At 37.3% G+C, this 14,386-nt stretch overlaps 1 protein-coding gene across 1 annotated transcript in view; it reads left to right on the top strand.

The window, feature by feature from the left end:
- Ttn (titin) overlaps window positions 1-14,386 on the top strand; it is a 269,037-nt gene that overhangs the window by 147,166 nt on the left and 107,485 nt on the right. Inside the window, exons 163-178 of the mRNA XM_076928942.1 lie at window positions 67-162; window positions 443-520; window positions 3,930-4,043; window positions 5,317-5,385; window positions 7,505-7,585; window positions 8,453-8,527; window positions 9,223-9,309; window positions 9,685-9,747; window positions 10,049-10,138; window positions 10,717-10,764; window positions 11,359-11,760; window positions 11,862-12,140; window positions 12,595-12,870; window positions 13,201-13,340; window positions 13,643-13,769; window positions 13,860-14,123. Of these exons, the coding sequence (XP_076785057.1) occupies window positions 67-162; window positions 443-520; window positions 3,930-4,043; window positions 5,317-5,385; window positions 7,505-7,585; window positions 8,453-8,527; window positions 9,223-9,309; window positions 9,685-9,747; window positions 10,049-10,138; window positions 10,717-10,764; window positions 11,359-11,760; window positions 11,862-12,140; window positions 12,595-12,870; window positions 13,201-13,340; window positions 13,643-13,769; window positions 13,860-14,123 (2,289 nt within the window). The remainder of the gene's footprint in view (window positions 1-66; window positions 163-442; window positions 521-3,929; window positions 4,044-5,316; window positions 5,386-7,504; window positions 7,586-8,452; window positions 8,528-9,222; window positions 9,310-9,684; window positions 9,748-10,048; window positions 10,139-10,716; window positions 10,765-11,358; window positions 11,761-11,861; window positions 12,141-12,594; window positions 12,871-13,200; window positions 13,341-13,642; window positions 13,770-13,859; window positions 14,124-14,386) is intronic.

Genomic DNA, 14,386 nt, shown 5'->3' with positions numbered 1-14,386 from the left:
GGGTGTTTTCTGTGCTTTATAATTTTGTCCCACACACTGAAATACAATCGACTAATATCTTTAAAGTATATGAAGAACCGGAAGCAGTCACTGCTGAGGAGGAGGAGCCAGTTCCTGTTGTAGAGGAGGAAGAGTATGAAGCCCCACCTCCACCTGCACCAGGTATCAGTCAGGAAAGTGTGGTTGCTTGAGTTCTGTGTGGATTCCACACCAGATGGCAGTATCTATCTTCCAACTTCTTTATGAAATTTGCCACTGCTGGCAAAAGAAAACAAAAGAGAACATTATTTTCACTTATAAAACCTACAGAATTTTAAAAGCTACCTACCTACCAAAATCTACAATCTACCTACATATAAAAATGCATGGTTTTTAAAATGAGTTTGTCACTTGCTTTGCGCTTGCAAATACCTGATTCTAAAAGAAATTCCTATTCTTCAAGTGCCTGAAGAGCCTAAGAAGGTTGTCCCAGAGAAGAAGTTTCCTGTCATTAAAAAACCAGAAGCTCCACCTCCTAAAGGTATTCATGTTAAAATACATGTTTACATAATTTCTATGTTATTTAAAATGCAGTTTGTTGTGTATCATGCTGTGCTGTGTCTGTTAACTGTCATCTATATGTTACAGTGTTGTCCAGACTTGCAGAGCTAATGTGAATATCTTATACTTTTATATTAAACACTACTAATATCTTTAAAGTGCCTGAGGTACCAAAGAAAGCTGTGCCAGCGAAGAAAGTTCCGGTCCTTAAAAAGCCAGAACCACCAGAAGCTGAAGGTATTCACACCATCATCTGACACATCCTTTTTAAGCGCTTAGTCTAGAAGAAGTAGGATCCAGTAAGAGTCCTTTTACTTATGACAAACCAAGGACAAAACTGCCCTCACTTGTTTCCATTAAATCTAATACTACTCTATTAATTATAGATATTTTTACTCTTAAAATGTTCTCAAATTGTCTTTCTAAAACAAAACTAATATCTTCAAAGTCCCTGAGGTGCCGAAGAAACTCGTTCCAGTCAAGAAAGAACCTGTGCCTGTTACCAAAAAACCAGAAGTCCTTCCAGAAAAAGGTATCTGTCAAGAAGAAACATACATCTCCAGTCACTAAGCATTTGATAACAACTTAGAACAAAAAAGGCGGAGCTCATGTAAAAGCACATCTCATAGAAATATGACAGTGAAGAGAGACAAAAAGATGGAGAAACTGATCCTTGGGTTGATATAGTCCATGGTTACAGGGCTAGAAAGGGCATCAGCAGTTCAATTCACCATATTGGATTGAATATTGCTATCAAGAAGATGATAGTTTCAAACATGTAAAGCATGCTTCCATCTTCAGGCAACTAATATATGGTGGGAGAATAGGAAGATTGGACAACTCTGTAGATAGGAAGTGATAACATTCCAAACAGTACAGTGAGTGACAGAAACAGACCAAGCAAAGATTTAGGTAGAGAGACTATAAAAAGGCTATAGCTTTCTATGGTCTATAGAATAAATGGTTTTTATTTTGATATTTTTTTTTTACATACAAAAATTAGAAAAGGAGGGGAGGATATAATGAAAGATCCAAACACAGAAGTATCTAAAATTTCAGGGGCTCTCAGGTAAAGTGTAATTTGGGTGTAGATTTGCAGATCATCTTGAAAGATAACACCAGATAGAAAGGTGTTTTTGCAGGAATAAGAGTTTCTCATTTTGTACACATCTGCAGCGGGAGGCTTTAAAGATTTTGCAGAATATAAATGAGTAGACTTGGACTGTAGAAAATAACTGCCCACAGTGCTAAGAAAACAAGATCAGTGTAGGAGCTGAGGTTAAGTGACCAAGAGAATAATTCACTGGATTCTGGGCTGTTTGTTAGAAAGAAATGGTGGATGGATTCCTTATTTTTCAGGTATGGAAGTTAGGAATAAGTATGAGGAGTGTAGGGTCAAGGTTACATATGTCAATCCTGAGGTCATTTGCATTAAAAAAAAAGAGCTACCATTTGCAGGACTGTTTACCCAGACAGGATAAAGCAAGTGTTTTCTCATGTGTCAACATCTGTCTAGTAAGGAATATCTATATTTCCACGATTCAGAAACCATTTTCCCTATGACATCTTCTGAGATCAAGATCCTAGCTCTCTGCACTGTGTTCTTTGTCAGCCTTTTGAAGAATCTTGTTCATCTTCTAAGTTCTTAATGATAAACAAAATTAATGTCTTTAAAGTGCCAGAAGCACCCAAGAAAATTGCCCCAGAAAAGAAAGAGTCTGTTCCTGTGCCTGAAGAGCCAGAGGCACCTCCTGCCCCAGGTACATGGTGCTCTTTACATCTTGGAAAGATGATACCAGCTTCATCTCTTTGCCTTAGTTATTGGTGGATCTTATATAGTTATCTGTTGTCTGTTGTGTGTGTTGATACTCTTGGTGTTTTAAGATAGCTAAATAATGCATTGAAGGGTATAACTTAGCAGTTATGGGGTTCTAGTCTGAATACAGCCTAAAACACTGTAACTGTTTTTAAGTGGAAGAGACTCCTGAGGAGACAATCTATGAAGAGAAAGCAACCATTACCATTGGTAGAAAAGAGACATCCCCTGTTGAAGGTATACACATACATAAACGTCTGTCTTTCACATCCTGGGAACTTCTTAGTGATGCAAAGATACCTAAATCATATACAGGAGCAGCCCTGACTACCTTTTTGGCAAGCAATTATGCTTCTTTTTGAATTAGAAACTTAGAATCTTGAGTTAGAATGTGCTTAGTCTCAATGAAAACTAACAATTCTGAAAAGTTCAGCTTACTGATGCAGAGTCTGATTAATGACATTGGATCCCCAAATGATTGCCAGTAGGGAGTTTCAAGTCAGGTCATCTACCATCAACATAAAAGACTGGTCATTAACAGAAAGTTCAAGTGTAAGAAAATTAACATCTAGAGGCTGGGATGTAGCTCAGTGGTAAGAATGATTCCCTACCATAAGTAAAACCCTAGGCTTGTGATGCCTGCCTTTAATCCCAGCTTTCAAAAGAGAGAGGCAGGTGAGTCTCTGTTAGTTGGAGATCAGCATGGTGTGGTCTACATAGTAAGAGCTGGTCTTAAAGAAAACAAGAAAAGCAGAGGAAAGGGAGAGGAGGAGGAGGAGGAGGAGAGGAGGAGGAGGAGGAGGAGGAGGAGGAGGAGGAGGAGGGGGGGGGAGGGGAGGAGGGGAGGGGAGGAGAGGAGGAGAGGAGGAGAGGAGGAGAGGAGGAGAGGAGGAGAGGAGGAGGAGAGGAGGAGAGGAGGAGAGGAGGAGAGGAGAAGAGGAGGAGAGGAGGAGAGGAGACTCTGGCCCAATACCCAATGCAAGTAAAAAAAAAGAAAATGGAAATTTCCCCTCCTTTGCAGCAACTACCTTGCATGTATTGTATGGTTTTGTTATGTGACTCTTTGCATCTATGTTAAATTTTTGTTGTGTCTGTGTGAACACCTTTATGTTACAATCTTACATCCTGTGTTGACATTCTTTAAAGAACGTGAAATTGAAAAGTTTATTCAACCTGAAGAACCGGAACTGGAACCACAGCCAGAAGAAATCCCAGTACAAGGTATCCAGTTAGCTGAACATAAATCATCATACTTGTTTCTTCTTTATCTTCATCTTGACCTATATATGATTTGTGTTTTCCTATATGTATAGTAAGTCTTCCCATCTATATGTAGGACATTCTTTATATGTGCATCTGTTCTTATGTTGTCCGTTATATGTGCTCTATCTAATGTAAATGTGGTTCATCTGTATGCTTTTGTTAATTTCTTGTTATATAAGTCATCATTTGTGTATTCAATGTTATTTTGTGTTTTATGTCAAAATAGACTTTTTACTTCATATATACATGTTTCTACCACATATACTGTATATACACATTCCAATGAACACTTCTGCAATACTCTTTCAAGAACCTGAGCCTGAAAAGAAGGTTATCGAGAAACCAAAACTCAAACCAAGACCCCCAGCGCCTGCTCCTTCTCCGCCTAAGGAAGATGTGAAGGAGAAAATGTTCCAACTTAAAGGTACAAAGTGCTACCTCCATTGCCTTGTTAACCTGCTTCAAAGGTCTGTGGACATGCTGCTTTCAAGGAATGCATCGCGGCTGGGAGTGCCTGTGTTCAGTCATGGCCATGCTGTGGTAACTGTAGAAATGTGTTTACACTGCCCAGGGGTCCTGGGTCATGTTCTGAAGCCATGCCTGCTGCCCCAATGTCAGACTGTTCACTGAGCAGCGTCCTTGACATCTAAATGCAGAGGGTACCCAACTAACTTTCCTTGTGGGATGGGGAGGAAGACTTTTATTTCAAAGCATGATTGCTATGCTTATCTTGGTCATAAGCATGTGGAATGTCTAAAGAGTCTCTGAGAGATGGTTTTAACATTGCAGTAAATAAGTTTACGTAGAAGTCAGAACTTGGTTCTTAAATAACTGCATGCTCTTTGAAATATAAGTAGCATCCTGTAGGATCCAATAGCTGGTGTGTGCATATACTATGAAAAGACTGTGTGAGCACCTCATCACTGCTGCTCTCCTGCCTTTCTTTATTTTAAGCCTAATAGAACGCCAGCCGTGGTCTATATGGTCCTCAGGCTAGCTGGAAAGTGTGTTCTTAATTCATTTGATATCTATCACCTCTTTATAGAAGCTTCTTCATACTTTCATTTTTTCCTTTGAATTGATGCAGTATTATTTAATATCTTGAATCTCAAAAGCATATTTTCTGATCATATGTTTTATATGATATACATGCAATAGTTTTATTTTTTAAATATTTTTATTTTCAAAGCTATCTTGTTTGCAGTGTTATGTTTCCCAGTCTAAAATGTTCAGGTACAATCTTACATAAGAAATTCTCGTAAGTGTTTAAACATGCACAGAGTCAGAATCTTCTAGAGATACTTTGAGTGATTCTTGGCCTGTTCAAACCTTCTTGGGTTTTAGGTGACAAAGGAAGCAGGCTCCTCTGAATGTAATCCATCTGTTGATTGATGTGTTATGGGGACACATATTTGAAATACAGGTCCCTTGGTGTAAAATGCCCTCTGTGAAGATTAGAAATCCTCTTCTTTCTTGACTGGTCGTTATATACAATCCAACCATGGAACAAAACTACACTTTACTCTCCTGCCTTGTGGCTTCTTTCTGAATGTTCTTTTGTGGCTGTCCTTGGCTGTTATTAATGCTTTCTGGTTATAAGAGAAGCTTGGCTTTGATTCTTGTGGTTAAAAAAAAAATTGTTTGCTTCAGATTAAGTATACAAATAATGAAACTATATGCTTTAAAATTCTTTAAAGCTGTTTCAAAGAAGAAAGTTCCTGAAAAACCTGAGGTTGTGGAAAAAGTGGAGCCTGCACCACTAAAAGGTATCTCACAGGCTGGCTGAGCCACATGCAAGGTCTCAGGTTGTCTCTCCATCTGACTCCATGCCATCCGACTCCATGCTCTCTTTGTGCCATCTTAGCATGCTCTTCCATCTCCCCCTCTTTCTCTTAATGACAGGGAAGTAGAATAGTTTCATTCATTTCATGTACTTTTGTGGCTTTGATGGTCCTAGCTCACGAGTGTTGGTGCTTCCTATGTCTCCCATCAATTTCATATATCATATGGATGCATACTGTTGATCTGTGTCTTACATTTCCATATGTCCACTTGCATTTTTTAACTAAATAATAGCAAACTCTACTAGTTAGATGAAATTGATATCAGGAGACAACTCAGGTCAAAATGCTGAACAAGCAAGCTTTGGGTGGTTTGTTTGGACATCAGCATTTTCATCTGTGTGAAAAACATTGCAAATAGTGTTCTCCTGCCATACTGTTGGACAATCTCTGGGGATGTCCATTGCCTCTGACTTCCTGCCTACTTTCTTCTCACTAACTTGAGGCAGCCTTGCAGGTGCCCAGAGTTTTAGGGAAATACCATCAGTGTAGGTTATTTGTCAAAGCAATTTTCCTTTGGATAGTCATTTCTGTATCAAATTAACCCATAAAGACAAATGAGATCATATAAATCTGGAAAATATCAGTTAAGAATAAATAAAGTCTCTAATAAGTTCACTGGGTGTCAGAGCTCTGTCACAGTAATTGCATATCCCATCCCAGAATTTTAGAGTAATCATCCATATGATCTTTTATTTCCCAATTCGTAAAATGGAGTTTCTAAATAATTTTGGTCAATTAAACTATAAAAGGATTAAATTTGTAAATTATTAAGGATTAAATTAGCATGTATTAATCTATGGTTTCTTTAAAAACAATAGCTACAATAACGTATGAGTTTTGAACATCAACATCTTAAAAATAAACTAAAAACGTTATGACATTAATATACTTTCATTATATGTATTGTAGAAGTAAAGAAATGTATGTTTTGCCATTTTCAACTTACATTATTATATAGGTTCAATCAATGAAAATAATTTTCCATTAAAACCACCGATAATTCATAAATAGTAATGAAGATCAGTGTAATTTATCATAGTTACAATTTATGAATGTTCAGCCAAAATTTTACTTCAAACATTTAGCATTATCAAACATGATTACTTTAAATTGAATATGTATTTGACTCTTTTATGCTTATATTTTTTGAAGTAAAATTTAAGCAGGATGATCTTTATCACATTAAAAGAAAGTCAATGAATGGCTGAAGAGCACCAAACAGGAAATTTCATAAAAATATCTAAGAAACGCAAATTAATTGTAATTGAACAAAACTGTGCATCAAAAGGAATAGCTTCAAAGTGGTTCAGTGGTTTCTGAGTTCTGGTTTGAAATTATCTTCATATTTAAGTCCATATATTATATGATTATGATAATGAAGTTTGTTCTATAACATGGCATCATTGCTATGCTTGGCGTTCACTGTAGAAACAAGACATCTATAATTCCTTGCTCATTTAAGTTCAAAAAGATTATCAGAATTTCTGAATAATTTAGCTTCTGACCCTGGCTTTGAAATCAGACTCCAATAATTTTTGTTTTATTTTTTAAAAGGAGAATGTTCAGAAAGATATTGATCTTTCTTCAATATCAAGGCTCACAGCACATGCTCTGGTTTTCTGTTTCTATCAATAGAGTAGATGACACAGTGGCAGGAACCTCTGCCTGCATCCTGCAGTGTGTGTCATTCAGGGGACAACAATGCCAATGTACACAAGTAAAACAGCTATGGACTGAAGCAGAGGTGCCATTGAGAACCCTTGCATTTTGATGAAAGATTCCTAAAACCGTTATAGACCAACAGATTCGAAACTCACTAAAATAGATTTGCAGTCAGTGTGAGTGAACTCTCGAGAGATGGTACAGACGTTTGAGCAAAGAACTTTAAGTCTATCATCTGCTTTTGAATTCTGTAAATTTTTGTGAAACAGAAATGGCTCCTTGACGTGCTCTAGTTAAACTGGTTTGAGTAGAGTCACTTTTTGTTGAAATTCCATTTTTATATGAATTCACACCAAATTTGAACTCATATCCTTTTAAGTGCCTACAGCTGAAAAGAAAGTTCGCAAATTACTTCCTGAACCTAAGCCTCAGCCAAAGGAGGAGGTGGTGCTGAAAAGCGGTACAGTACTTCTCTACCAGATATCAATTTTCAACAGCTCGGAAAATGGACTCACCCTGAAAGCTCACAAAATACTTCTGCCCTTGATTTTATTTTATTACATTCTCCATCAAAATTTGAATGTAGTGCTACTAAAAATTAAAGGTTATCATTTCTGAATCTTTTTAGAGAGAAGGCAGATATTTTGTGAGCATTCACAGTATTTTGAAATGGATAATGTTAACAGATATAACTAAACTGTTAATATTCTAACAACAATGACCTTGGGTGTCATTTTTCATCACTAAATTGTGAAATAAAATATACTCAACTTTTAAAATACTGTATACACAACTACTTAAGCCTAAATATATTCAATTTCAGTATAACACAAGACCACCACAACCAATAATACTTTTTATAAAACTAAACATCTTTCCTACTAAACATGAAAAAAATTAGAATCAAAGTACAAAAATAAAATTCTAACCTTCTTTCATATACAGTTATTGATCTCTAAGCTTCATTCCAATTTCTGCACTTAAACTACTCTTAATTCAAGTAGTTGTCAATAAATTGTTTAATTATTAGAATTTGTTGCTATTCAAATAATTTTTTTATTTGAACCAGTTTTGCCCCACAGTTGTCTCTGGGCATAGAATCTAGAGAGAGATGCAGAGTTTCTAAGTCTGATATGAATTAACATAACAGATGTTGTTTGGGGGATTGTGGGAAATGAAGGCATTTCTCATGTACATGCGAGTCTCCCACTGTGCTAGCTGCATGCCTTTCATTGCCCTTGCTTGCACATCATCTGTGTTCGTTAAGTTTATTCAACATCTTCATTTGCTCATCTTGGTTTACATATAAACCTTTTTGTCTTTTAAGTTCTAAGAAAGAGACCTGAAGAAGAAGAACCTAAAGTAGAACCTAAAAAAGTAGAAAAAGTTAAAAAACCAGAAGGTAGGAATCATTTTTCATAAATGATAATTTATGAAATTCTCTTTCATCAAAGTGGACAATTTACAAAAGGTTTATTTTGTAAACATAATTGAAGTTCAACATCAACATAGCTTCATATTTCATCTGTCTGTTTTATATATGTTCCATTGTCTGCTTTATGTATCAATATTTTACAGTACCTCCCAAATACAAACACTTCTTGGTCTTTTGGCTAGGGACAAGTAGGGCATCTGTTATCAGTATTAATAATTTCCAAAACCATTCATGAATTTCTCCATATCAGTATTATTATTATTATTATCATTATTATATTGCTTTGCTTTATAAGTTCTCTCCATGAGAATGGCTGGAATCATCTACTGCCATGGAATAAATTCATGAGAGAGTTTTAGCAATGCTTCCTAAATCTGGGAATTAACATCTCTCATTTGCCTATTGTCAAAAGGAGTTATTACTAAGACTGTTATAGGTCTGGTTTACAAGGGGAGAGATATCAGAAGTTGGAAACAAGTAGATGAAAGAATGAAAAAAAATGGAAGTGCAGTCATGAGAAAAAATAGTAACCAGTCTATAAAATACAATTTGCATAAAAACCATCACTAGACTTTTTGAGAATGCTATGAGAGTTTCAGTGAGGGTTTTCTGGTAGCCTGCTTTCTGAATTAACACTAGACAATGACCTTCTCTCCTTAAAGAGCCACAACCACCTCCAAAAGCTGTTGAAGTTGAAGCTCCTCCAGCGCCTACACCAAAGGAGAGGAAAGTTCCAGAACCAACCAAAGGTATGATTCTCCTGACATGTTCTTGGTTGTCTCTAAGAGTGCATTCACATAGCATCCCAGTATCATCATCCTGACGTCCTGACCAGGCACTCCAGGCATCCTTCTTCCTCACCTTCCTGTGCAATTTGCTAATAATCACATTCTTGTTAAATAAGTTACTAGGCATGAGTAATGAGATGAATAACAACTTCAATCCAATCCAATTCTTGCTATATTTTTGTAATATTTTATTAATAACCATATATATATATTGATAACCATATATATAAATAATAATATCCTTGTGTATATTAAGTTTGCTTAGTTATAGTTATGACTTTGTGAAAAACTTATGAAGTATTGTGATAACCTGATTATTTCTGTGAATTACTTTAGTTCCTGAAATTAAGCCAGCAATACCTCTTCCTGGACCTGAACCGAAGCCAAAGCCTGAGCCAGGTAAACAAGCTTACTCTCAAGGTGAATGCTTTTTGAGCTCCACATAAATGACATGTAACAAATGAAAAAAAGTAAAAGATACTCTTTTAGATTAAAGTGATGTACATTAAACAACATGAAAATCACTGTGCTTCAAATGATTTCTGATATTTCAATATACTTAGATAGCACTCTTAGAAAAACTAGGTTTTTGGAGATCTCAGCATTATTACATCATGAAAGGCCAATAGGCTACCAAACGTAGTTATCCTAGGAGGTGACAAGCGGATGCCTTAATACAGTGAGCATCTTCTCTCCACAGAGGTGAAAACCATGAAAGCTCCGCCCATCGAGCCCACACCCACTCCCATCGCTGCCCCCGTTACAGCGCCTGTGGTCGGAAAGAAAGCAGGTATGGATCCTGTTAACATGTATGTATGGCTTCACACTGGATTAAAGTTAGAGCATCCTGTCAAGTCCTGGGCTGTATGGTTAAACTTTTACATTTTTTTCATCTGATATACTCCACCTAACATATCACCCAGTGGATACATACTGTGTCTTCACTGTGCTCTGCAGTCCTGCAAGGCATTTCTTACATATTCTTTTGAGATTAACTAATGGGTGTTTGGTGGTGATAAAACTCTAGGAGGCAAACTCTCGAAAAACATAAATAGGGATTCTCATGGGACAAATCATACCCTTGCGTCCTATAGTGACATTTCAAAAACTACTGACTATTGAGATGATACAAGTTTCATAAATAAATATTGATGGTTTCACAATTTTGTGAATATATTTGATTTAATATAGGCCCAAACTTAACATACTCACTACTGATGTTTGAACTCTTTAATATAATTTAAATTTTCTGTAAAAGAAACTGGTTTCTCTTTATATATTAATATTTATAATCAAGAACATGACTCATCCCAGATGGCTTACTGATAAGTATGAAAATTTCACAAATGCCAATCTTTTTAATTTCAGAAGCCAAACCTAAGGATGAGGCCGCCAAGCCAAAAGGTCCCATCAAAGGTGAGTTTCATGTCCCTCAGACCTGTGCTAGCATTTTACCTTGTGAATTCCAAGACTTTACACTCAAGGGGAAATGTTTCCAAATTCTATAATAATCTTTATTTCTGACATTGCTACTAATTTTATTCAAGTAGGTATTATAAAAATAACAAACTTTACCGTAATGAATTTGTTTCTTGATTTTTTATTCATATGTATGTATGTTAATTCTACATTAAACTGGATATTTTACACACAGAAATGAAAGCTGAGAAAATGAAATATGCTTATTATTTCTAGGGTCTTTTCATCTTCATGTCTGAGTTTCCAATTGACAAGTTTTTTTTTCTTAATTTATTTATGTGAGTACAGTAGACTTTGCTCTCTTCAGACATACCAGAGGGCATTGGATCTCATTACAGATGGTTATGAGCCACCATGTGTTTGCTGGGAATTGAACTCAGGACCTCTGGAAGATCAGTCAGTGCTCTTAACTGCTGAGTCATCTCTTCTAGCCTGATTTTATTTCTCTATTCCTGTCTCCTCATCACTTTACATAGACTTTGTGATGCCTATGGAGATGCCCAGTTAACTCTCCACTTTGCTTTGAATTAGGTGTAGCCAAAAAGACTCCTTCACCAATAGAAGCTGAAAGGAAAAAGCTCAGACCAGGAAGTGGAGGAGAGAAACCTCCAGACGAAGCCCCGTTCACCTACCAACTGAAAGCTGTGCCACTGAAATTCGTGAAAGAAATCAAAGACATCGTTTTGACAGAGGCAGAGTCTGTGGGCTCTTCTGCCATCTTTGAATGTTTGGTCTCCCCATCCACGGCCATTACAACCTGGATGAAGGATGGCAGCAACATCCGTGAAAGCCCAAAGCACAGATTCATTGCAGATGGCAAAGACAGGAAGCTGCATATCATTGACGTTCAGCTTTCTGATGCTGGTGAATACACCTGCGTGCTACGTTTGGGAAATAAAGAAAAGACTTCCACTGCTAAGCTCATCGTAGAAGGTAACTTTCAGTTCTGCACATGATCTATATTAAGCTTTACAAGAGAGACCTCAGTAGCAACATTCATTGAAAACTTTAAATCTCATTGAAATTCTCCACAGAACTTCCTGTGCGCTTTGTGAAGACGCTGGAGGAAGAAGTCACGGTGGTCAAGGGGCAGCCATTGTACTTGAGCTGTGAGTTGAACAAAGAACGTGATGTGGTCTGGAGGAAGGATGGTAAGATCGTGGTGGAGAAACCTGGCAGAATTGTGCCTGGTGTCATTGGCCTGATGCGGGCCCTCACCATCAATGATGCAGATGACACTGATGCCGGAACGTACACCGTGACTGTGGAAAATGCCAACAACCTGGAATGTTCTTCCTGTGTAAAAGTAGTAGGTGAGTACATGTGATGCAGACGGGAGAGGGATGCTTGAGCAGATGAACCTGAGACCAGTGTAGGCAACAAAGTGAGACCTACATCTAAGAGATATACTACAGTATGTATATGTATATATGTGTATATCTATGAATATGTATATATACATTATATAAGAACTATCTTACAATGTGTATATATACACATATATACCTATATGTACATATAGGTATATATATATATATGTATATGTATATATACACATATATACATGTATTTAGGAAATTGTTCTTTTTATGCTAAGGAAATAGAATAACTTTCTCAATGTCTGAAGACCAGAAGTCTCATTGATACCTTATCTAAAAGGAGGAATATCAGTATATTGTACATAAATTACATCCAGTCTCATGAATTTTTTTTCCTATTTTTGAAATCTCCTAAAGGACTCATTCACTCTCACTTTGTCTCCAACAGAAATCATTAGAGAATGGCTTGTGAAACCTATCCGAGATCAGCACGTGAAGCCCAAGGGGACAGCGGTCTTCACCTGTGACATAGCCAAAGACACGCCAAATGTCAAGTGGTTCAAAGGTTATGATGAGATCCCCTTGGAACCCAATGACAAGACTGAGATATTGAAAGAGGGAAACCATCTCATTCTCAAAGTTAAGAATGCTATGCCAGAAGATATTGACGAGTACGCGGTGGAAATTGAAGGGAAAAGATACCCAGCAAAGCTGACGCTTGGAGGTATAAGAATCTTACCTGTCACTCTTCAAGATCAACTTTATGTGTGCGAAAAGCAAAATAACACGCCAAAAAAAATACAAAAATGAAATAGTAGATGAGCCTACACCAAGGCACACAGAGGTAGCACTAGGCAGACTCAGTAGTTCTATTTGTCTTTTAAAGTAGTGATCACATGATGTTGGAAGGAAAAAGGAGTAGGTAAGTCAAGAATTAGAGGGGGTGGATTTGATCAAAACATATTACATGCAATATGAAACTCTTACATTAAAAAAAGTGGCATATGGCCAGATCATCTAAAGCATTGCATTGCTTTCTCTCTGGCTGATACAGAGCGCGAAGTCGAGCTGCTTAAGCCGATAGAAGATGTCACCATTTATGAGAAGGAAAGCGCCAGCTTTGATGCAGAAATCTCAGAGGAAGACATTCCTGGGGAGTGGAAGCTGAAGGGAGAGCTGCTGCGGCCCTCGCCTGTGAGTGTCTCCCATTTGAAGTTACCAGTCATGTAAAAGTCACTCGTCTCGTTAAATTTGATATGCAGGCTTTATTTAATAACAGTGCATATGGGTTTCTAAACTCTCAAAGGAGGGAAATCTTTTACTGCATTCTTGGTGGACAACTTGGGTAGAATTTGGTAAACTATTCTAATGTCTAAGCTTTGCTTATATGTTTGTTGGTGTGTTGTGTATTGTTTGACACTTGATAGAAATCAGAAATACTCTCTAGGGGATTCATGTCATGCAAATAGTAATGCAAGTGGCCATTTTTCTTTCAGACTTGTGAAATCAAAGCTGAAGGAGGAAAGCGCTTCTTAACTTTACACAAAGTGAAGCTGGACCAAGCTGGCGAAGTCCTCTACCAGGCTTGCAATGCAGTCACAACCGCCATTCTGACAGTCAAAGGTCTGGGACTTTAAAACTCTTGGAGTAGGCTCAGCTCCCTTTCCCCTCCCTCTGTATCTAAAACATCTTTTTTCTTACTGTTGTTTTCAGAAATCGAGCTTGACTTTGCTGTACCCCTGAAGGATGTGACTGTCCCAGAGAAGAGACAGGCTCGGTTTGAATGTGTCCTCACCAGAGAGGCAAATGTCATATGGTCTAAAGGGCCTGATATAATCAAGGCATCTGACAAATTTGATATTATTGCTGATGGAAAGAAACACATTCTTGTGATCAACGACTCTCAGTTTGACGACGAAGGAGTCTATACTGCAGAGGTGGAGGGCAAGAAGACATCAGCACAATTGTTTGTGACAGGTAACAACCCACTGATGAGCTCTGAAAGAGCCCAGTGTGTAGGAATCCTACTTTTATTTCCTGATTGAGACAGGATGCCATGTAGTAGTGGCAATTGTCCACTATTACTTTCCCAGTGTTATAGAAGACACGTGCACACAAAATAAACCACACCTCCCAAACAGAACATTTAACTTTTAAAATGAAGAATAACCCCATCTCAGACAAGCAACTAAAGGACTCATGAAAGAGCCACATTTACCCCCACACAGTAAAGTAGGCTC

The sequence above is a fragment of the Arvicanthis niloticus genome, chromosome 2, assembly GCF_011762505.2.
Source record: "Arvicanthis niloticus isolate mArvNil1 chromosome 2, mArvNil1.pat.X, whole genome shotgun sequence".
NCBI classification, from domain to species: domain Eukaryota; kingdom Metazoa; phylum Chordata; class Mammalia; order Rodentia; family Muridae; genus Arvicanthis; species Arvicanthis niloticus.
Note: the sequence above shows the minus strand (reverse complement) of the source record. Positions and strands in the feature narration are given on the sequence as shown.